Source organism: Equus caballus, chromosome 6 (genome assembly GCF_041296265.1).
Source record: "Equus caballus isolate H_3958 breed thoroughbred chromosome 6, TB-T2T, whole genome shotgun sequence".
NCBI classification, from domain to species: domain Eukaryota; kingdom Metazoa; phylum Chordata; class Mammalia; order Perissodactyla; family Equidae; genus Equus; species Equus caballus.
Genome location: NC_091689.1, coordinates 8,292,053 through 8,315,368, shown reverse-complemented (window position 1 = coordinate 8,315,368; position 23,316 = coordinate 8,292,053). Strand labels below are relative to the sequence as shown.

The following is a 23,316-nucleotide window of genomic DNA, read 5'->3' as shown; positions in this document are numbered from 1 at the left end:
CCCCATTTTATGGATGGAGAAATAAGGGCCCTGGGAAGCTTGTCGCAAGCCATCCAGTGAAGTTTAAGCTTTCTAGTCTGTTTCCTGCTGGATTACAATGCTAACTAATGGGTCTGCCAAATGCCCCTTTCTGGTACACTGCACAATCTCCATAAACAGCTGCCCTTCTAAAGCAGCTGGGCTTCCCTATATATTGAGACCAAATATTAAAACTAGTCTCTAAGCCTGAGATCTCAAAGTAATTCAGTTTACCTCTCTGTTTAGTTCTATCCTTTCCTATTTCAGCTCCAGTGGCCTGAGCTTGGAAGCAGATGACCACATGTAGTTCATCTGGGATGGAGGAAGCTAGAGGGCAGGCAGAGATATAAATAAGCTCCCCAAACCAGGATCTCGTGTGCTTCCAGCACCACACAGCAGCTAAAAGAGGCACTGAACCTCCCCACGCCCACCCTGGCAGCTCAAAGCAGGCTGAGGCACACCTTTTATTGCAAGAGTTTACAAACAGATGTACAAAAAATAGAAAAGATACACTCTCCACCCCTCCCATGGATGGGAATGTGGGCTACAGGCTGGGGAACCCTCCACAACAGGGACTGATGGCATTTATCCCCACAGCCTAGAGCTGAGACGGGCTCTGTCTTCATGACTGTCCTGGGGCCAGTGCACCTAAAGCAAGAACCCACAGGGAGGGTTACAGGAGCTCCAGAAAGGAAGAGATCGCTCAGGTAGAAGGTGTCCCCCTAAGGTCCAGAGGCATGTTCCTGGAGTTAAAGGCAAATTATTGGAGAAAGACCCCTGGTTACAGACAAGCAAGGAATCTTCTGTGGCACTGACAGCAATGACGTTTACTGGTTGAAATCATCTGAATCTGGGGTAAGGAAGGACCTTTATACATAAATCTCTTCTAGCTTCTCATTCTCAACTCAGTTGAGTTGGCAGTTTCTCTCTTTTTTAGTCTTTTTAGCTCTTGGTTGAGTGGGTGGCTTGTATAGTAGAAAAAGAAGAGTTGGCAATAGCAGGTCAACGAAGGCTAGAGGCTGGACCCCAGAAATCTGGGATCATGTGCTGTGGGTTGGCCTCAGGAGGTGAATGAGTTTCCTGCAGTGTTTGGCAGAGGCGGGCCTGGGACTGCTGTGCGGCAGTGATGGATTCCCCAGAGAGAGCAAGGCTAATTTCTCACTGGCGCCCAGGGACACTAGCACCTGTGGGAAAGACAGCAGATGACAGAACACAACATGGAGAAGACTCTCATTCAGGCCAGCAATTCCTACTCCAGAAAAGGAAGAAAAAGAAAATGGGCTCTTGGGGTCTCAAAATAGACTGTGTAGGAAGAGAGAAACCTTGGAGACAGGAATCATGAGGACCAGAGGTCTACTTCCATCCTTTTTGGTTAGAGATCGTGAAACCAAGGCAGCAAGGGACCCCTGCCCTTGTCCCCAGGAAGGGTTAATGAATGCAGCAGTGATAGTAAGCCAAAAGGTGGGATGGCCAGTCATGGATCCAGATCAGTGGGTCATAACTTCATTACCAGCCAAGAATCCCTCTCATTATTTCTCCACATGGATTGCCAGAAAATCCTATATTTATCATCACCATCCTGTCAAAATTGCTGTTCTGCATGAACCACCCAATGCTACCACATTGAGCTATTATAATTTGGAGGTAGAGCCTTATAGTAGATATGCGATTTCTATTAGGCTGTCTATACACTGAAAATTGAGCAGAAAAAGCAGAATAAAGCTATGATTAGAGTATGGGTTCTGGTCCCAGACTCCTGAGTTCAAGTGTCCAATCCCACATACTAGTCTCGTAACTTGGACAAGTTATTAAATTCTTAGTGCCTCACTTTCCTCACTTGCAAAATGAGGAACGTAATAGCTTAAACCACATAATAAGGATAAAATGCTTAGCACGGTGCTCTTCACAAAGTAAGTGCTGAAAAAGATTAGCTCCTTCATGGCCCCCAGAATGAAACCACTCTATACTCAACATCCCTCAGTCTTCCTTCACCTCCCTCCCGCACAGCCTCTAGAAGAGAGACACAGTGGTCCTTGAGATCTCAGGCATTTCCCAGCCCAATGGGGCCCTCTTCCAGGTCCCTTCCCGTCTCCAGGGTGGGAGATGGTAAATGGAAAACTCATCTCCAAGACACTGCCCCTGGGATTCCTGCTCTAGAGAGGGACACGGCTTGGGTTTCTGGAGGTCCCAAAGTCTTCCTTAAAGACTATCTCAGGGGCTGGCCCCGTGGCCGAGTGGTTAAGTTCGCGCGCCCCGCTGCAGGCGGCCCAGTGTTTCGTTGGTTCAAATCCTGGGCGAGGACACGGCACTGCTCATCAAACCAGGCCAAGGCAGCGTCCCACATGCCACAACTAGAAGGACTCACAGTGAAGAATATACAACTATGTACTGGGGGGCTTTGGGGAGAAAAAGGGAAAAAATAAAATCTAAAACAAAAAAGACTATCTCAGAAAAATGCTGTGAAATACAACCCCATCATCCTGGTTCCTAAGTCCCCCGAGGTGTACCTGATGGATGCAGGGCTCCTGTCGGAGGCTCCGGAGGGCAATGAGGGCGGCCTCCTTCACATTTGGCTGGGGGTCTCCACATGCCATCTCTAGGAGCCGCTGGGGTACTTGGCACTGTAACAGCTCCTCCCCCAAGCCCTCAGGCCCCAAGTTGCCCAGAGCTGATGCGGCATTGCGCCGGATACCAGCCTGAGGATCTCCAAGCAGCTGGGTCATACCAGGTACTGCGGCTGCCAGAGCAGGTCCCAGGGGACCAGCTTGGTAGGCTGCATTGCCTACAGCAAAGCTGGCACTCCGCCGCACAGCAGGATCCTTGTCTCCAAGACCCAGCAGCAGAAGGTTAAGCAGTCCAGTCTGGCTCTGCAGTGCCCCACGCAGGGCCATGCTATGTTGCAGCAAGTGTCCCAGAAGCCCATAAGTGCGGGCCCGCACGGAATTTTCTGGGTGGCCCAGGAGGCTGCGCAGGGGCCGATAGGATTCATCAGAGCCAGCCAGGAGTTCTTGGATAAAGGACAAGTGGCTAGGAGACAGTACCCGGACTGTGTGGGCCAGCAGAGAGAGAAGGTCAGAGGTCAGCAATGGCTGGTCACCAAGGAGGGCAATGGAGAGGAATGAGATCATACTTCTAGGGGAGGCAGCCACTGTGTTCACAAACTGGTTGAGAGAGGTGGAATCCATGAGGGCCAGGTGCGTGAGAAGACTGATGGGAAGCTCGACTTGTGGCAACGGAAGATGGTGGCAACAGACCTGGGAGAAGGCAGGGAAGGGAGCGGGCAAAGTAGTTCAGGGAGAGGGCGAATACACTTCAGCTGGGTAACTAGAAGCAGCCCAGTGTGGGAGAGAGAAAAGCAAAGCTGGGGGAGAGAAACCACAGAGAGGTGGTATGGCTGACCCACACCACGCCACATGAGCCACAATGTGGAGCCCAAGAGAACAGGTTCTTTCCAAGTTCATTCCCTGCTCTGCTTGTCAAATGCACTGCTTAATGCCAAGATTTGCCAGAGAAGCAATTCCCAGCTACTGAGCTGAGTCTCCAGTGCTTAGACCAGGATCTTCTCCCCACTGAGCTGCAGTGGAATCCAGATAAGGGAATGATGGAGACAAGGAGGCACCAGCGCCGGCCTCAACTATGTGCCTCTGCTCAGGCCTGAGTGCTTTCTCCCCTCCAACTCTTAGATCAAGCCAGATGCCCCACTCTTACAGGGGCGTAGGGGAGCCCTGGAGCTGTGGGAGGTGAATTAGAGTACACAAGGTTGGCCATCTTCCTCTCCCACCTTCATGCCTGGGTAGCTCCCAAGTACCTGCAGCAGGTGAGCTGTGACTTCCGAGTTTGTGAGGTCAGCCAAGACACGGACAAGGAGGTCAGCATCCACATCCAGGGCGAAGGGGAAGCAGAGGAGCTGGCAGACGGAGAGTACCATGACAGGTAGAAACTCAGACCCGTGAGGCCTAAGGAGGGGAGTGTGGAAGGACATATTCAGTCTTGCTCACCCACCCTTTATCATTCTTCCCCTCCTCTCAAACTCCCTAGTCCAGCTCCCCTTCTCCAATCTCAGCAATCCCATTTCTTGCCTCACAGTTCAAACTGTCAGCTCCTTCTCTCCTGCCTTCCCCTCCCTGTCCCCCACTGCAGACTCTCTGGATCTTCTGGTCTCCCTCCTCTAGCTCAAACTCACGCCTGACCCAGCTGATGCAGGAAGCTGGGGGAAAGCAGATGCTTCAGGGTGGACATGAGGATGCTTCCACGCTGAGACAGGTGGCTCAGGCATAACTGGGGCTCCTGGGTAAAGGAGGCCACGGCCAGGCTCAGCAGGGCTGCCATGCCTGGAAACATGGAGAATGGAGACCAGTGGAGCAGGCAAGAGGCCCAGATGGCCCTGCTTTGCCATGGCTCCCAGGGTCACCACCTCTTCAGTCCCTTCCCCATAGTGAGTAGCTCCAGCACAGACTGCCATCCTCCCCCAGGCAGCAGCAGCGGCAGCAGCAGCAATTTCCGTGAGCTAACTCAGTTCTAGGCCCTCTTCCTGAAGAGGGATCAACACACTGGCCCCACAGAGGAGGCCATGCTGATGGAAAGATACCTTGGGGTGAGATCAGCGTCCAGTCTGGCCCTGGGCTTTGTGGACTGCACAGGGACAGCTCCTCTTCCTGTGCTGATACCTCCTCAGGGAGCCTCAGAGCCATGGAGAAGCGTTGCCATAGAACCGTCCACATTTCTGAGCTAGCCACTTCCCTTATCAGGCTACCCTTCCCCTCCTGGAGAGAAAATTGAAAGAGGGTGGGTGGGGAAGTCAAAGTTAGGAGTCAAAATGTCTTTTTTCACTCCTGTCCCTGACCTATGAGAAAAGGGAGACCCAGAAATAATTCCTTCTGTTTTCCCACCTAGGATTTCCCTGTTGTCTTAATTCCCTTTCTTATCACATCTTAACACACACCGCCCCCCATCTCTCAATCCTTAGGGATATCTGCTGGAAACCAAGGGATTACAGCTTTTCTCCCCATTGAATCCCAAGGTTCCCTTTAAAGGGTCTACACTGAGGGCAGGTGGGCCCACTCTAAGGCCATCACAGGCACAGCAGTTTGAGAGGCAAGGTGAGTCTGGGTTGCTTCCTCATTCCTGTTGTCCAGTAGCTCCCCAAAATGCCCAGTTTCTCTCTCCTTAATTCCCATTCATCCTGGGATGCAGCTGTACCTGGCTGAGGAGCTGCAGCAGAAGGATGAAGAGGCCATCATAGAATCCACAGCCATCTGGTGGAGTCAACCGGACCTGTCAGAGAGGGAGGAAGAATGCAGACCCCTGAGAGAAGGAGGTAGGAAGGGAGAACATTCCAAGTAGAAGTCATGGCATTTATAAAGGTAGGTCATCAAAGACCATACTGAATTCTAGAAATGGGAACTTTTCTGGTGTAGCAGGATTACAGAGCTCCGATGTAACAGAGCTCTGAGTAGTCCACTAATGAATTCAGACTTTATCCCAGAAGCAGTGGGAAGCCACCAAGGACACAAGCTCCAGGTGGGCAGGATTTTTTCTCTTTATCCACTGCTGTATCCTCAGAGCCTAGAGTAGTGTCTGGGACTCAATATGTATTTATGTGTTAAGTAATTACTGATTGAACAAATGGCCAGATTTTTCTTTAAGAAAGCTCACTCCGGGGGCAGTGAGGAAAAAGGACTGGAGAGGGGAGAGACCCTTTACTAAGCAAGAGCCAAAGTCCAAGAGAGAGATGACGTCCCCTCCCTCCTCTTTAGGAGTCCTGAGTGTTAACAACAAATCAGAAGCCCTGAGCAGTCTGGGCTCAGAGGGGTCTATTATCTGAGGGCAGAAGGAAGGAAAGGAAAGCCTCCTTGATTCCTTTACCACTCCTGAGTCTACGTGAGGCTTGCTGGCATTTTCGTCTTTTCTCCCTGAACACAGTCCTTATTTCACTCAGAGAAAACATGTCTACGCATTCCCTGGTAGACCTCACCTCCGCAGGGGCAGACAGGGCATGTGTGGCTGCAGCGATCCACTCCACAGGCTGGAGGTCAAAGGGCACCCCTTGCTGACCAAGCTGTCCCAATAGGCAGGCTGCTGCGCTCTGTGGAGAGTTAGAGGAGGAGAAGGAACGTCCGAGTCTGAATGGTACTCAGGACAGGCAGAGAGGATGGATGCCTCTGTCCTGGTCCAGAAGAATGCCTCACAGACAGCCGAAATGGATAATGACTCCCCTGCTCCCAGAAGGGTCGGATGATAGGGTGAAAAGGGATGAAGGTTGAAAACTCACCACAAGAGAGACGACATGTGAACGGGTAAAGACAGTAGCAATCTCACCGCCTAACTTCTCCATTCTGGAATAAGGAGATACACCAAGGGATGCAGCAGTATGAGAGGCTGCTGGTGAGCAGCCTTCCCTCTCCCTTGGATGGCACTCTCCACCTAGGCTCCATGGCCACCTCCAAGGCATGAAGTAGGTAGGAATCTAGGTCTGTCCTTCATAGAGAAAGCTCCACTTTCTCTATCCCAACCCCTCCTAAGAGAAGGCTGTATCCCACAGTCTATGTCAGGGTGAGCTATGTGGGTGGAAGATGTCAGTGGAGAGACCCTACTTGATGACTCACCCAGAAGGCAGATCTTGGAGCCGAAGGACAAGAAGGGAGAGAAGGTAGAGCGTCACTTCGGCAGACTCTTCCCAATCTACTACCTTTACCTATAAAGGAAACTTAAGATGTCAGAGCAGCCCTGTATCAAGATGGTGGGGCCACCATGAGATGCCCACCTCTGTTGCTGGCCTACCTTGCCCTGGACCAACATCAACAGTGACTCCAAGGCCAGGGGCTCCTGCACTAGAAGATGGCACAGGTGCTCACTGATGTGGCAGCAGGAGTAGAGAATCTAAGGGAGTGGGAAGGCATCGGTCAGTGAGGCAGGGGAGCCCCAGGCTCCTAGATTGGAAGGCTCAGATGAAAGCAGGCTATCCTCTCAAAAGATCTGGCAGCCACACTTGGTGGGGTAGAGGAGCTCAGGCCACTTCTGCCTCTGGCTGTAAGACAGTGAGATGAGGGTACTTCTCAATTCTGCTGAGGACTGGCTAACAGTGGCGCCATCTCAGCTGAACAGATTTAAAAGCAGAAAGGGGTCCTCCAAGAGGGTCTCTCATCTCTCCCAGTGTCTCTTTCTCCCTCTCAGTCCTGTGGGTTAAGAGGAACTCATGAGCAGGCAGTACCTTGAGAAGGTGTAGGCACAGGATGGGATGCTTCAGGCCAGAGATGATGGACGGCCTCAGCTGGGTGCTGTCTTCGATGAGCTGATTTGCCAAATGTCGAGTGATCTATAGGGATATACCTGAAGACTCAATCCCATTCCCATTATTCCAATCCTATTCCTCTCATATCTCCATCTAATCAGGACTCTCGACCCCTTGCTAGCCACTCTTTCTCAGGCTCACCAGGAACCTCAGACCCCATTCCATTCCCAGTCTTCATGGCCACTGGAGAACCAAAAGTCATTGCCTAGTTTAGTCCCAGTGTAGGCAGGTACAATGGAAAGTCTTGCAGGAACTCTGAATCCTGAGCCCTTGAAGAGGCAGCACTGGTGGCTACAGAGCAGCCTCCCTACCACACGGGCAGTTTATCACTAAAACCTCTTTCACCAGCTTGCCAAGGACTGTGGGATTTTGACTACACCATGTTCTACAAGTGGCCCAGACCCCGGGCGGGAGCATCTGGTTTCTGGAAGCATTGAGTAAGAGGAGGTATAAAAGCTTGTTTTTCTGCCTTTTTGAGAAGCTGGGGCCAGCCTCCCCAACTCTGGGAACATGATGAGAGGAGCAAGAAACTGCAGCTCAGACCTGCTCTTTGGCTTTCCAGCAGCCCGGCAGCCCCACAGGAGTAGTACAGATGGCTGCCAGTGCAGAGGAAAGGGCTCCAGGCAGATCCGCACTCTGCTCTCGCAGTGGCTGGCTCACTTGGGGGGCTCCTGTGGAGAAAGGCAAAGAACGCTGGGCGCGGTCTGGTTATTTCTCTCAGATCCCCATTTGTTCTTTCAGTTCACAGTTATTTATTGAGCACTCACTAAATGCCAGGCACCATCCTAGGTGATGGAAGTAGAAAGAGCAGAGCTGGACCTACTCGACAAGCAAGTCGAGAGAACCCCCTTCCCCACCCTGGTTACCTGGGGGGCTGTGGACAGGGAGCTGGAGAACTGTCAAGCCATGAAGGAGCCCGTCCAACACAGCCCGCTGCGTGGTCAGCAGGCTGCAGTAAAAGGCTTTGGCAACGGTCCAGCTGTTCCCATCCATGGCTTCACACAGAACAATAAAGCACTGAGGGAGACAAGAGCAGGGTGAACAATAGGACATCAGAAAACTGACTGGGCTTTGGGTGAGGAGCAAGAATCCCTGGAGAACCTGAGAAAAGAGCAGAAAAACCCAGGGGACCGGCTGTCTAATTCTAAGTATCCCGCACACAGAAAATGCATTAATACTGCCTTCATGGTTAGAGGACAGGAATTTTAGGTGTCAATCCTTCTATTCTCTGATCAGCTGCTCCCTAGATGATGTTTCTCAAAGCATTATCTGTGGACCATGAGTATAAGAATTCCAAGGGATTCCAGTCGTGCTGTTTCAGAATTTCCAGAGGTGGAGTGTTTATTCCAAACACCTCATACTACTCACTGCACAATGACAGATGAAAAGTGCTGCCCAGTAATGTGAGTCACTGCTGGGCAAAATTTCAGTCAGACATTAAAAGCTTCCTGACCTGAATGGGTGAGGGATGTTAAAATAGGCTCACGGACTAGAAGAGATTGAACGGACTGCCAGCTAGAGGCAGGAATGTAACCCAGCTCTGTGTTCCCAATTGCCAGTTAGAACAATGACCAGGCAATTGTTTACTTCCCTGCACATGTTCCTCTCTAATTGTCTCCTCTGAGATCAGTCAGCGCTCAGCTATTTTCTCATTTAATCCTCCATTCCCCTGTCCCTCACCCTCCAGAGCCCAGGGGAAAGAATAGAGTTTACTAGTCCACAGGACAAATGAAATTGAGAAATAGTAGCTGATCTGCAAGTCTCTTTAAGAAGAAATACTTCTATCTGTGGTTCCCTGAAATAGTCACACTGCTCAATGCCTCTGGGCCTGTATATATGTTGCTCTTTCTGCCCAGAATGTCCTTTCTACTTTCCTGCCTCATCCACCTGGCAAACTTCTGTGCATTCTTCAAATCCTAGAGGAGATGATTTCCTTCTTCAAGATTTCTTCTGTGACTCTCTAGTGTTGATCTTCTTCAGTGGTACTTCTGTATTTTATACAAAGTTTCAGTGTACTTTTCACACTGTTGTCCTTGATCACTGTACATCTCTCCTACCAGACTATCCTTGGTCCCTTCAATATGGGGATTTTCTCTTACTCAAATGACATATGGCACTTACTCGGCATTCAACAAATTTTTGTGGTATTAACTTGATCTAACTCTATATAATCGCAAGAAAGGGGACTGGAGAAACACCAGGAAAGACAGGAGAGACAGAAATCTGGAAGTAGGAGCAGAGTACCATAAGGCTGTCCCTCCACAAGTTCTGCTCGGAGTCATCTGGTTGGGCCAGCAGCTTCCCCAACAGGTCCAGAAAGTGGTTGGCGGCCTCCTGAAATACCTGTAGGCTGGGAAAAAATGAGCCCATGGTTTCTTCTCATTTCTCTACTAAAAACCCAGCTGTGGTGAATGGGTCAGTTCTGGGCAGGTAGGAGAATCTCTGCAAAGGAACACATCAGTATGCTCCTTCCCTTCTCCCCCACTAAACACATACACAGTCTCACAGACACACACTCCAAGCCTCTTCTTTGCCGTTTTCTCTAGGTTATTCACATCTTGACCATTCCATTTAGTGTATGGTGACTAAACTATGGCTAACCCTTAGAACCTTGGGGCAAACTTGGAGGGTCTCAGGGTCCTTAAAAGGACTAGCTTGACTCTAAGGGGTCACGCAGCTGATCCCTAAACTTGTGACAAATCACGGCTTCTTCTCACTTAGCTCTTCCTAATGAGGAGAGGAAGAGATAGGGGTAGAAACTGCAGCCAAACTGGCCGACAGAGCACAGCTGCCTCTCATCCCACCTGTCACCTGTCTGGCTCCTCTCCAGGTTGAAGGTGCAGGCAAAGTAGGCCTGAATCACGGCCATCAGGTCCTGTAAGAAGGTCCCACACCAGCATTGCTGCCAGGGAAGAGTACAGAGAGTAAGGGCAATGGAGGGGATGGAGACAAATAACAGAAAAAGCAGTAAAAAATGCATCAGCAGCCAGCCAGATGGACCAAACAGAAAGGTGCAGGGGGAAGAGAGCCTTTGGACAGAGAGAGGAGATCAAGAGATACAAAGCCACAGCCAATAAACAGCCTGAAAATGTGTCTAGTTTGGGCTGAACAGTATTTTGGAGTTTAGGAGATTCTCTTCTCCAAAATAGCTCAAATTCTTTCCTAAATCCCTTAAAAATGCTCAGGATTAATCCTCATCAGCAGAGAGCAGCTTTCCAGCTGCCTGAGCCCAGGCCCCATTAAACATGTTTTCATTCTGCCCTCCCAGCTCAGCTGCGGCAGGACCCAGCACGGGGAAGCAGAGGTTTGGGCTCAGACAGTCTCAATCCTCGCTCTTCCACTTATCGTCTCCGAGATTGTGTACAAGTTAGTGCCTGTGTATTAGTCAGTTAATCTCTGAATTTCAGTACCCTGCTCTATAAACATCAGGTCAACAAAGGGGCCAGCCCAGTGGCACAGTGGTTAAGTTCACGCCCTCTGCTTCAGTGGCCCAGGGTTCACCACTTCAGATGCGGGGTGTGGACCTATGCACTGCTCATCAAGCCATGCTGTGGTAGGTGTCCTACATATAAAGTAGAGGAAGCTGGGCAGAGATATTAGCTCAGGGCCAAGCTTCCTCAAAAAAAAAAAAAAGTTTGGGTCAATAAAGCCTAGGATTTAATATTTGAAAACACAGTACTCTAAATATTGGGAAATTGCAAATAAAAATCTGTATTTCTAGCTTCTCTTGTAAAACTAGAAGGTCTAGTGACACTGGGCCCATATTGCCAACATGGCAACAGTGGGCTGGAGCTGAGGAGAGGATGTCCCATTTAGATTGGGCATGAGATCTCCAGGGTATCATATTCCCCACTACTCATACAGTCAAACACAGTCTATGTCATGACTGACATTATCTGCCTGGCCTCAGAAGGTACTGGAGTTTGCAATTCATGCTCTACTAACTAGAAGAAGGAGGAAAGAAAATAAAAGGCAGTTTGGCCAAGTAGAGATGGCAGTTGGGAGAAGAGAAATCCAAGGAGAAGAAACTCCTACAAGTCTCTCGAGGCTCCTGGCCTAGTGCTTACCTGCTGGATGCTGTTGTTCTCCTGGCTGTGTCTGAGTAGGCTGAGCAGCAGCCCAGGGAGCCCTGCCTCCCGGCAGAAGGAGTACAAGGGAACGGAGTCACTACAGCTGGACAGAAGACTGCTCAGAACCCGGAGTGCGGGAAGGATTTGGGAAGCGCCCTCCAGCATGCCTTTCAGGATCTGGATGACACAAGGGAAAGAGACAGTAATCCACATTATCAGAGGTAAAAGAAAAAGAGTCACAGATACCAAGTGTCTCCAAGGATTTGGCAAAGCTGACCAAATGTTCTAGTTCCTTTCTTTGGGAGTCTAAAACCCAGAGAAGAATAGAGAATTACGGAAAATATGGCAGGGAACAGGAGCACAAATGGTCAGGTCACCTGACGTATAACAGCGGTGACCAAGGCGGAGGGGACCTCCCCTCTGGACCTCTCTGTCAGACCCAGTGGCATTCCCATCTGCTCCCTCCCTTCCCCAGCCCTTCATCTTAAAAGCAAAACAAAAGGCACACACACGCTTCTGAAAATTAAAAACAATGGACACAAAACACTATTATTCAACTCTAGAGCAGGGGTCGACACACTATGACCTGCAGGCCAAGTCTAGCCTACCACTAACTTTCATACAGCCTGCAAGCTAAGGACAGTAGTAGATTTTCAAATGGTTATTCTTTAAAAGGTTATTCTTCAAAAGAAGAATAACATTTATGTCAAGTGCTTTACCATATGCCACTCACTGTTCTAAATCTTTTCACTCATTTGCTCATTTACTCTTTACAATAATCCTGTGACGTGAATATGATTACCCATTTTCTAGATGAGGACACTGAAGTTTCTAGATAGCTGTAGTATACAGTCAATAATCACAGAGCTAAAGAGTAGTTCCATTGGAATTCTTTTTTTTTCAAAGATTTTATTTTTCCTTTTTCTCCCCAAAGACCCCCGGTACACAGTTGTATATTTTTAGTTGTGGCACGTGGGATGCCGCCTCAGCATGGCTTGATGAGTGGTGCCATGTCCACGTCCAGGATCAGAATCAGCAAAACCCTGGGCCACCAAAGTGGAGCGTGTGAACTTAACCACTCGGCCACAGGGCTGGTCCCTCCATTGGAATTCTAACTCAGGAAGTCTTATCATGGAGGCAAAGCTTTTAACCTGCTTCCCTATTGAAAAGTTATCCAACACTAGGATGACAACGTATAAGGGCTGACAGAGAGGTGCAGGGTGGGAAGGCAATTCAGTGGGGGAAAGGAGAGTCTTTTCAACAGATGGTGCCAAGACGATTGTATAGCCACACGCAAGAAGATGAAGTTAGATCTCTACCTCACATTGTATACAAAAATTAACTCAAAATGGATCAGAGACCTAAACGTCAGAGCTAAAACTAGAAAACTTTTAGAAAAAACATAGGAGAAAATCTTAAAACTCTGGGTTTGGAAAAGATACAACACCAAAAGCATAATCCACAAAGGGAAAAAATAGTAATTGGATTTCATCAAAATTAAAATCTTTGTGATTCAAAAGACACTCTTATGAGAATAAAAAGACAAACCATAGACTGGGAGAAAAGATTTGCAAATCACATATCTGATAAAGGTCTTGTAGCCAGAATATACAAAGAACTCTTACAACTCAATAAGAAAACAAACAACCTGATTTAAAAATGAGCAAAAGAATTGAATAGATATTTCACCAAAGAAGATATATAAATGGCTGATAAGCACACGAAAAGATGTTCAACATTACTCATTAGCAAAATGCAAACTAAAATGACAGTGAGATACTATTTCACACTCACTAGAATGGCTATAAACAAAAAGATTAGCAACAATACATGTTGGCAAAGATGTGGAGAAATGGGGACCCTCATACATTGCTGGTGGGAATGTAAAATGGTGCAGCCCCTTTAGAAAATAGTTCAGCAGTTTCTTAAAGTTAAACATAAATTTACCATATGACCCAGCAATTACACTCCTAGGAATCCACCCAAGAGAAACAAAAACGTTTATGTCCACACAAAGACTTCCACATGAATGTTTGAAGCAGCATTGCTCATAAAAGCCAAAAAGCGGAAGCAACCCAAATGTCCATCAATTGGTGACTGGATAAACAAAATGTGATTTATCCATATAATGGAATAGTAATCGGCAATAAAAAGGAATGCAGTATTGATACACGCTGCAAAATGAATGAACCTTGAAAACATTATGCTAAGTGAAAGGCGGCAGACATTAAGATTGTATACCGTATGCTTCCATTTACCTAAAACGTCCAGAAAAGGCAAATGTCTGAGACAGAAAGTAGACACTGGTTGCCTGGGACTGGAGTGGGAACGATGACTAACTGTAAATGGGTATGAGGGATCTTACTGGGACAATGAAAATGTTCTAAAACTGGATTATGGTGATTGTTTCACAACTTGGTAAATTTACTAAAAATAATTCTCAAAAACTTTAAAGAAAAGAGAGGGAAAGAGATGCAGACAACATATTTTGGTGAGTTCCCAGGAAGATCACTGGGTTTCAGAGAAGCAAGGAAAGGCTTTGTAGGAGGGAACACTATGAATGCCAATCAAGCAAAATGTTATCCCCTAAAAAAGAATCTCATTCTTCTCATTAGTATACCTGTATTAGAGAATGTTGTATACTTGTTAGATCTATATTTTTAATTTCGCCAATAAAAATATTGTGGAAATGTGTTTTCTCTCAGTATAGAAGTATTTACGTAATAGCCTCCATTTTTTGCCTTTTGGCCCTCAAGACCTAAAATATTTACCATCAGAACAAGTCTGCTGACCCCTGCTCTAGATGGGTACTTTTTCCTTCAGAAAGAGAAACCTGAGGTCTGTTCTTTTGGTGTTACTAAAGGAGGTTAGCAAATCTCCTTGAATTAAGCACATGGACTGAAAGAGAACTGGAAAGCAATAAACTTTCTCTTTCTCCTTATGTCAATCAATGTTCTTTAATGCCTCATCTGCAAAAATAGTCTCAACCCATCCCCCAGACCCCCAGTATCCTTCTGCCCATTACCTGCCCTGCAGCCTCATGTAGCTGAGCCTGGATGCGCTGGCAGAAGTCAGGATTGCACAGCAGGGTGAGAGGGGCCTTCAGCTGTATGGGCATGGGCTTGCTGGTCTCTAGCAGGTGTTTCCACTCATCATCGCTGTCTGGCTCCTGAGGCACAGGGGAGTGAAAGAGCTTAGGAGGAGCAGGTAGGTTCAAGGGTAATAGCTTCCAACCTGGGGAATTATGAAGTAACTGTAAGAAGCCAGTGACTCCTTTGGCACAGATGTACTTTTTTAAACCACCAGTTTAAAAAGGCCTAGCTGGCAGGATGTGAGCGGTTTTGAAAAGGCCCTTGGAGAACACTGGCACATGTGCATAAATAGATACCTAGGAAGTTGTCTACTGTGGCATGGTTTACAAGAAAAAACTCTGGAAATGTCATAAAGCCAATCAGTAAGGGAATAATAAATCATGGCACATCCATATTAGGAAATACTATGAAGTTATTAAAAAGGCTGTGGTGCAGCCAGCCCCGTTGCCTAGTGGTTAGGTTTGGCACACTTCACTTCAGCGGATTGAATTCAGATCCCACATGTGGACCACTTGTCGGCAGCCATGCTGTGGCAGCAACTCACATACAAAATAGAGAAAGGTTGGCACAGATGTTAGCTTAGGGCAAGTCTTCCTCAAGCAAAAAGAGGAAGATTGGCAACAGATGTTAGCCCAGGGTGAATCTCCCTCAGCAAAAATAAAATAAAAAGATTGTGGTATTGAGGATGCATCACTTATGTAGGATTCCTACCAAAAATGCATAACCTGAACCTAATCATGAGGAAATATCAATTTGAGGAATGTTCTACAAAATAACTGGCCTGTGCACCTCAAAACTGTGAGTGATGAAAGACAAAGACAGGCTAGGAACTGCTCCAGATTAAACGAGACTAATGAGGTATAACAACTAAATGCGATGCGTAACACTGGACTGGATCGTGGATCAGGAAAGAAATGTGGTTTTTTTGCTATAAAGAACATTACTGGATGGGGCTGGCCCCGTGGCCGAGTGGTTAAGTTCGCGCGCTCCGCTGCAGGCGGCCCAGTGTTTCGTCGGTTCGAATCCTGGGCGCGGACATGGCACTGCTCGTCAGACCACGCTGAGGCAGCGTCCCACATGCCACAACTAGAGGAACCCACAACGAAGAATACACAACTATGTACTGGGGGGCTTTGGGGAGAAAAAGGAAAAAATAAAAAATCTGTAAAAAAAAAAAAAAAAAAGAACATTACTGGAACAATTAGCAAAATTAGAATATGGATTGTAGATTAAGCAACAGAATGATATCAATGTTAAGTTTCTGACTCCTATAGTTGTACTGTGATAGTGCAAGTGACTGACCTTGTTCCTAAGAAATACGCACTGAAGTATGTGGGGGTAAGAGGGCATGTGTGCAACCTACTCCAAAAGACTCAGAGAGTTGATATGTCCATGTATATAGAGAGAGAATTATAAAGCAAATGTGGCAGAATTTTAACAACTGGTGAGTCTGGGTGAAGGGTATACAGGACTACCTTGTGGTATTCTCACAACTATTCTTTAAGTTTGAAATTATTTCAAAATAAAAAGTTAAAATCCTAAAAAAGCACAAAAGATTAAGGTAGAACTATATGTTCAGATGTACAAAGATCTCTAAAACAGGTCAAATGATAAGAGAGGCATGATGCAAAACAATACATACGGTATGAACTCAGTAACATAAAAACAGCCAAACTATATATATATTTTTTTTTTTTTTAAAGATTGGCACCTGAGCTAACAACTGTTGCCAATCTTATTTTTTTCGTATTTTTAACTTCTTCTTCTCCCCAAAGCATCCCAGTACATAGTTGTATATTGTAGTTGTAGGTCCTTCTTGTGCTGCATGGGACGCCACCTCAGCATGGCTTGATGAGTGGTACCATGTCCCCGCTCAGGATCCAAACCGGTGAAACCCTGGGCCGCTGAAGCAGAGTGCGAGAACTTAACCACTTGGCCATGGCGCCAGCCCCCAAACTATATATTTCTGTGAGTACATATGAATATATGTAAAAGTACAGAAAGTTTGGAAGGAAGCAGACTAAACTAATAACAGTAGACGTCTCTGGGACCGAGGTAAGGCTCAAGAGGGACTTTCATTTTTACCTATGTCTTCCAATTTTTGATAATTATATGTGCAGATACTGCACAATCAAAATCTGTAATAATAAGAAAGCAATTTTTAATACAAGGGGAGCTCATAATTGGATGGCTAGGAATCACTGTTCTAGAAAAACATCTACCTAGACTCAATATCCCAAGGTAGGGACAAGGCCAAGAAGAAGCCCTAGGGCTCACCTCATTCTCTAAATCCACTGCATCAATGCTCTGCTGGCCCATCACCTCCGGCCTCAGCTCTGGGAATGCTCGTTCACAATCCTGGGTGGTCCAGTTTTCCCTGCCGGAGGAAGTGGGGAGCAAGACGAGTTCTAGACTTATCAGGCTTGGAGATCATTAACTTGTTCCTCCCTCTAGACCCAGGAGAGGAAGGAAGACTAAGACAAATAGGATTGGAAAGAGGAGACCTCCTTCTAGGATACAGCCAGGACAGGATACGTTGACCACTACACACGTATCCTTGACTGCCCTTCCATCTTGGATCTTATTCTCATGTCTATCTTGGCGGTTTTCACCTGTGGCTCTCAACTCAAATAATCTTCCCTTTTGCATGGAGATAATTCTTTCCATTTCAGTTAAGGTATAACCGAGGCATAGAGAAAGGAAAGTTCCCACCTTTCCTGACGAGTCAGGAAAGTATCTGGAATTAGAATTCAGGAACCAAGGACTCAGACTCCCAGGGCCCTGTGCATACGTAGGTAGTGGCTAGTGACAGGGACCATGGTATACTCGCTTTGGCTAGAGCCAAAGATCTGCCAGATACCTCAGGCTGTAAATCCCTGGCTATACCCCCCTCACCGAGGTGCAGGGGGGTCCTCTCCAGCCCCACACTCAGCCCAGCTGCTCTTCATTTCTGAGGCCAAGATCCCAGCCAAGAGGCCTGATTCTTGAGGAGTGGCCCTTAGTCTGGGCGGAGAGGCTGTGCCAGAAGCCACCTTGCTGGTCCTGTCCTCTTGCTCAAGGGCAGGTCCTGTGTTCTGGTGTCTCTGTGAGAAGCGGGCAGGAGACACTGAATCAGAACTATTCGGTTGCCACAGGGTACTATGAATCCTATTTGTGGCCCTTGCCCAAACCTAAAGAGCTACTCCTTCCCAACTCCCCCAGTCACGAGCCTGGTTGTCAACATATTCCCCCCTGCCCCACACACCTTCTGCTTGAGCTCCTCGGCCATGCGCTTACAGGCTTGACGCAAGATGGGAAATTGATTGCCCTTGGGGACCAGCCGATGCGCCTGCTGGTCCTTTAGCACCTGAAGTTCTGGAGGTAGGCGACTGGTGAATGGGGTACCCAAATCTGAGCCTGCTGGTTCAGTTATTACTGCAGAGAGGGAAGGGGGTGGGAAGACATGATCGTACTGGAGCTGTGCCACCATGTCCACTCAGCCAGAGGCAACTTCAGTGTCTCCAAGCTTCTGTGGAAGGAGACCATTTTGACAAATGACAAAGAAGAAGGGGGTTACAGTGGAAGTGGCAAAAGTCAGGCAAAGGGCTAGGAAGAAAGTTCAAGCTGGTGGGGTAAAGAATATATGTTGGATCCAGATAGTTGGGGGAAGGAGGGGAGTTTGGAGAGAATACTAGGGAAGCCCTAGGAACCCTAATGACTCACTGGTGACATGACCAGCAATAAAGGGGTGATGTAAGAGGTCTGGCCAGGACAGACGCTGCCGAGGGTCCTTGGTGAGCAGTCCCTGCAGGAAGTTCTGTGGAGAGAAAAAAATACCCTATCAGCCTTCTCTTCTCCCTAACTCATCAGCAGAACCAGCAAACCAAGACTCTTGAGTCCATTCCTAGAGCAGACTAGCTGGTCTTGATCACACCCTCTCTAACCCTATCCTTCGGCCTCCTTTCCCTGGCTGAAATCATGGACAGACTTCACTGCCTCACCCCCTAGGGAGCCAAAACTCCTGTCCATGGACGTTTGGGAACCCCGGAAGTAAAAACAGAAATCTCAATGTCACCAGCTTTGTGAAGAAGTGAGAAAAAACTAGGAGAAGAGAGGGCTGTCACCTTCACAATCACCTTCAGAAAGCAAACATCTACAGGAGTCCCAGATTGCTCACCTCGCCTGCCCTTTGAGTGCGGTTTGTCTGCGGCTGGGTAGGAACAGATGCAATTACAGTTAAAAGCACACTCACATACACAAGACGTTGTGTAAAGATGTGTCTAGGAGCACTTAAAACCAGAAATCTTTCAGCAAGTCTTCAGATGGTGGTGGGGTGGGGAGACTGCCTCTGAAAAGGGTACATCTGTTATGAGGTATCCTTGGGGAAAGCCTCAACTGGGCCTGAAACAGGTATAGAAGGTGCTAGTAGATTATGAGCATCATTCTAAACAAGGTGATTGTTATACCGTGGCTCTTGTGGAGATACCTGCATATCTGCCCTAAAGGAGAAGGAATATCTTATGTAATCACCCATTTAAGTTTCCTTTGTTTAGATTCTTTTTGATAATTACTTGGGCCTCCCCAACTAAATAGGTTGGGGAGAAACTTGTCCCTTTTGGTCTTAGATAAAGCAAAGGAAGGTTATAACGAGATTTCACTCTGGGAGAAGGTTGCATTTAAATTTCACTGAAAGCCCAAATCTTGCCCTAGATAAGAATAAAAACAGTCAACTCTTTCCTCCCTCCTGCCCTCCATCTTCCAGACTGCTGAGACTTAGCTACAATGAGCAGGCAGCATCTTTATCATCTGCCCCTACTCACTGAGCTAGCCCCGCCAGCTCCGGCCATTTGGATACGTGAAGACTCCTTCCTTCAGGAAGAGGACTGAGAGCTGTGTTGGCAAATCTAATATCATCTGGACATTGCATCTGAGAGGAAATAAGTGGGATAGCGAGTATGTAAAAGCACCGGTATTTGTCTCTGCTGTCCTGAAATTACCTTCCCTTTGTGATAAAGGATAGCCTGGCCAACGAGGGGCTGGTATTCTCAAGTTTGGCAGAACTTAAAACACCCTCCCCACCCCCCCACTCCCTATTAAGTCCCTGCAGTACAGAAGCAAGGCAGTTTGGCCCAGCTCCTGCATTAACTCAGTAACTGAAAGTCCTGCCCCAGCTCTAGAAAAGGATAGTGGAAAAGGGAACAGGGGCAGAAGGAGACAGGTTTCTGATGCAAAAGTAATCTCTCTATATATACATTCATTACCTTGAAGCAAGGACTAATGGTGGGGGGCCAGCGCACAGGGTCCTTGAGGATGAGGCTGACCAGCTGAAAGATGCTAGTCGTGTAGAAGGGCGGTGTGCCAACAGCCAGCTCATACAGGATGCAGCCCACAGACCAGAGGTCCGCGGTATGGTCATATGGTCGCTCTTCCACCAGCTCCGGAGACATATAGAGGGGTGTGCCTTTGATGGAGGTCAGCACCATTGTGTTAGTGCTCATAGCCCGGGCAAATCTGCAGGAGACAATGGAATGGAAATGGAAAGAGAGAAGATATGTAAGAAAAACTAGACCTGGTCACTACTACCCATCATTGTGTGAGATGTCCCAAACCTGAACAGAGAAAGCACCTTCCAAAAGGCCCAGGAAGAACCCCAGTCTCCAGCTCAGGTTCTAAGATGAGGGCCAAGCAAGCCAAGCGTATGGTCTAAGACTCCCCGCAGAACTGGAAGGTCAGGCTCCTCACCCAAAGTCACAGAGCTTGATGCCACCACCCTTGGCAAGGAGGATGTTCTGAGGCTTCATGTCTCGGTGGAGGATGCGGTGGGAATGCAGATAGTACAGGGCCGACACCAACTGGGCAGCAATGGCCTGAACCTAGGGGTCAAACAGTCAGGTGGGAGGAAGAAAGAAGAGGTCAGAGGAAGGAGCCTGCTGACGAGCCCAAAGACTCCTCCCTAACACTACTGCCCATGCAACCTTCTCTTCCTTCCCCTTCTTCTAGAGCTGCACGCAATACCGTCCTTAGTTCTCACTCCTCTATTTGTTCTTTCGTTTATTCATTCATTCACTCAAGGAAAATTCATTGAGTCTCACCTACCAGCTGTATGACCATGGGCAAATTATCTTGTGCCTCATCACATATAAGGTGACAATAATGATACCACCTACCTCATAGGATTATCGTGAGGACTAAATGAATTAAGGCATGTAAAGTAACGTAATGCTCAGAATGGTGCCTGGCACTTAGGACTCATTCAATACACATGAGCTGTTATTAAATAAGACTGAGTCCTTTTTCTCCAGAGAAGAAGTCAGACAAACAAACAAGACAGATGAAACAACTAAGATGACAACTTGCAAATAATGATGAGTGCTCAGCAGGAAACAGAAGTGTGTGATAGGAAGTCCTGAGGGGAGCCTCCACGCTAGAACACAGAGAAATCCCTAGAAAGAGTCTGGCCAGAGAAGGTGTTCAACCAAATCCCACCGCTAATCACTATGTCCTGGTGGCCACTCCTGCCTTAACCACATCCCTGCCCCCGCTCCAGTGCCACCACACTGGCTGCTCTTCCCTAAGGATGCCCAACAACAACAACAACATTAATAATTGATAACTATGTTGAATAATGTGTGTCAGGCACTCTTTTGAACACTTCATATGAATTAACTCATTAATCTTTACAAAAGCTTTATGAGGTAGACATTAGTATTATTTCCATTTTAAAATGAAGGAACCGAAGCACGCAGAGGCTAAAATAACTTGCCCAAGAGGATCCAGTGAATAACTGGCAGAGCCATGCTTTGTACTCAGATATTTTGGCTCGAGTGTTCACATACTTTACTGTCATACCACATTGCCACTATGGACATCTAGACTCTCATATTTTTCTAGGAGTCTTCAAAATGAAGACTCAGTGCTATCAGCTTTCCCTATCAGTCCGTAAGCCGGAGAGGGCTCAGGGGCAGAGAGAAGTCTGAGCCAGGAAGCATACCTGGTCTTCAGGAAGTTTTCCATCATCTTCCAGGATCTGAAAGAGCTCTCCTTCAGCATAGTCTGTCACCACCACCACCTGTGGGGAGAAGGCAATGGCGCTGACAGCTCCAGATTTATACATTCTGAGGCTGGAGATCCCTGGGATCCTCGTGCTTGGGGGCAGGTAACCCGAAACCATCAAAGTGCACCTCTTTGTCAGTCTCAAAGCTGTCGAGCATATGCACAATGTTGGGATGCCGCAGACCCCGCATGATTTCAATCTCTCGTTGCAGATTCCTCAGCTCCTTCTCTGAGCGTCCCAACTTTGGAATGAACTTCAGGGCCACCACCTATCAGTGCAAGGTGGAGAATCAAGGTCTAACCATGCTATTGAAACATTAGCCCCAAGGCTCCAGAATTTAGACTTTAGATTCTTTAAACAATTCTCATTAGACCTGCTAGGCTCCCACTCCCCTTTCCCCATGGTACCCTGGCCTTACCCAGGCTTCCCCTGCCCCTTGCCCTAGGAGGAAACAGCCTCCGCCAGACAGTTCCCTTTGGTGGGTTCTGGGAGAAGTGTTCTGATCTGGGTAAAGAACTCAAGATTTAAGGAATTTAGGGGAAAGAGAAGGAAGAAAATATGAAGAGAGAAGAAAGAATTCAGGTGGTTTGTCTCTTCCTGCATGGTATGATAGAGATTAATATTTGTTGTTTACTAGGTGCCAGGCACTGTACTAAGTGATTTGGTGTGACATCACATTTAATCTTCAAACTCCATCAATCAGATACTGTTCTTATCCTCATTCTACGGATGAGGAAACTTGAGACACAGAGAAATTAAGTAACTTGTCCATAGTTCTAAGGCTAGAAAGTGGTGGAGCTAGGGTTTGAACTCAAGTAATCCAATTTCAGAGAATCAGTGCCTTAGGAACACAGGTCGGCATGATTGCTTTCCTTCTGGCCCCGTTTTCCGCTGGAGTTGGTGCGGAATCCCACCCAAGAGATATCCCTCTTTGTGCACCACCTGAGCACTGTATTTTCGTCGACCCTTGTACACCCTCCCAAAAGAGCCTTCTCCAATCATCTCCAACACGTGGTACTTTTCCATGACAAGAGGTTTCAGGATCCCTCAGAAGGAAGAAGGTAGAGATGGTGGTGAAAGGCTACAGCGCCAGGGACAGTTCCACACATCTGGGAGGCCTGGTTCGGGCATGGGAGAAAGGTCAACGTTAGCCGCCGTGCCTTTCCTCTTTTTCATAATAATCCAGGCCTCAAAAACAAGGTAGGGTGGAGCGGACGGAAAGATGAGATCTTGGAGCAAACGGAGCGCCTCTTGCAGTTCTCACTCCTTTTCAGCTCCTCCTGTGCCCTGCCCCAAGCCCGCGCCCACCGGACCCAGAGTCCGGCTTCCCCCCACGCCACCCCACCCAGCCTCGCCCATCCGACCACTCCCCTTTCCACCCAGGCTCACCTCCTCGACCCCGCCCCCTCCACCCAGCCTCGCCCACCGACCCCGCCCCTTCCAGCCTCCTCCCTGTTCCTGCGGCTGCCCACCTCCTCAATACCCCCGCCCTGACCCCTGTCCGCGCGCTTCTCACATAGGAGCCCCTCTCACCCCCAGCCTAGGAGCTTCAAGCTCCTCAGGCCGAGGGAGGCCGGCCCTTGCCTTAAGCCCCGCCCCTTCTGGCTGCCTGCTTACATTGCCTGACCTATAATTCTTCTCCACCCCCACTGTCAGGCTCTTTAGACTCCCATGCTTACCAATTTTACTTGCTAAAACTTGCCAGAGGTTCTGAGGACAAAAGCGTTCAGAGGTGTGGGAGAAACGGTGGACCGCCCACAGGCACTTCCTGGGGCACTTGCGAACCGTCTCTTGGCCTTCAAGACCCACTAA

General features: G+C 47.9%; 1 protein-coding gene across 8 annotated transcripts; it reads right to left on the bottom strand.

Annotated features, from left to right (window-relative positions):
• Positions 1-469: 469 nt before the first annotated feature.
• STK36 (serine/threonine kinase 36) lies at positions 470-23,315 on the bottom strand. Of its 8 annotated transcripts, none has more exons than XM_070269255.1 (28): positions 23,184-23,293; positions 22,447-22,622; positions 21,632-21,772; positions 21,442-21,519; positions 20,193-20,323; positions 19,712-19,961; positions 19,271-19,377; positions 18,174-18,267; positions 17,716-17,885; positions 17,367-17,554; positions 16,749-16,848; positions 14,405-14,548; positions 11,377-11,556; positions 10,114-10,211; positions 9,554-9,659; positions 8,176-8,326; positions 7,853-7,980; positions 7,229-7,333; positions 6,799-6,897; positions 6,624-6,712; positions 6,290-6,353; positions 5,993-6,103; positions 5,218-5,292; positions 4,607-4,781; positions 4,202-4,349; positions 3,827-3,974; positions 2,526-3,272; positions 470-1,202 (listed from the first exon to the last, which is right to left on the bottom strand). In XM_070269255.1, exons 7-28 carry the CDS (start codon positions 19,295-19,297, stop codon positions 1,059-1,061), a joined length of 3,291 nt encoding a protein of 1,096 aa, XP_070125356.1. In that variant the 5' UTR covers positions 19,298-19,377; positions 19,712-19,961; positions 20,193-20,323; positions 21,442-21,519; positions 21,632-21,772; positions 22,447-22,622; positions 23,184-23,293; the 3' UTR covers positions 470-1,058. The 8 variants fall into 8 exon arrangements, with proteins under 8 accessions (XP_070125356.1, XP_070125355.1, XP_070125354.1 ...); XM_070269254.1 differs by lacking the exon at positions 23,184-23,293 and adding an exon at positions 22,977-23,104; XM_070269253.1 differs by lacking the exon at positions 23,184-23,293 and adding an exon at positions 23,038-23,098.
• Position 23,316: the final 1 nt, after the last annotated feature.

Bases quoted from the DNA above. Each gene is read 5' to 3' on its own strand.
- STK36 (XM_014740327.3), bottom strand. From the start codon at position 22,530: ATGGAAAAGTACCACGTGTTGGAGATGATTGGAGAAGGCTCTTTTGGG. The intron at 18,268-19,711 runs GTAATGAATGTA...TTCTCTCCACAG, and splicing joins CCATTAGTCCTTGCTTCAAG to AACTTCCTGCAGGGACTGCT. The intron at 5,293-5,992 runs GTGAGGTCTACC...CCTCTCTGACAG, and splicing joins CCCTGTCTGCCCCTGCGGAG to GTCCGGTTGACTCCACCAGA.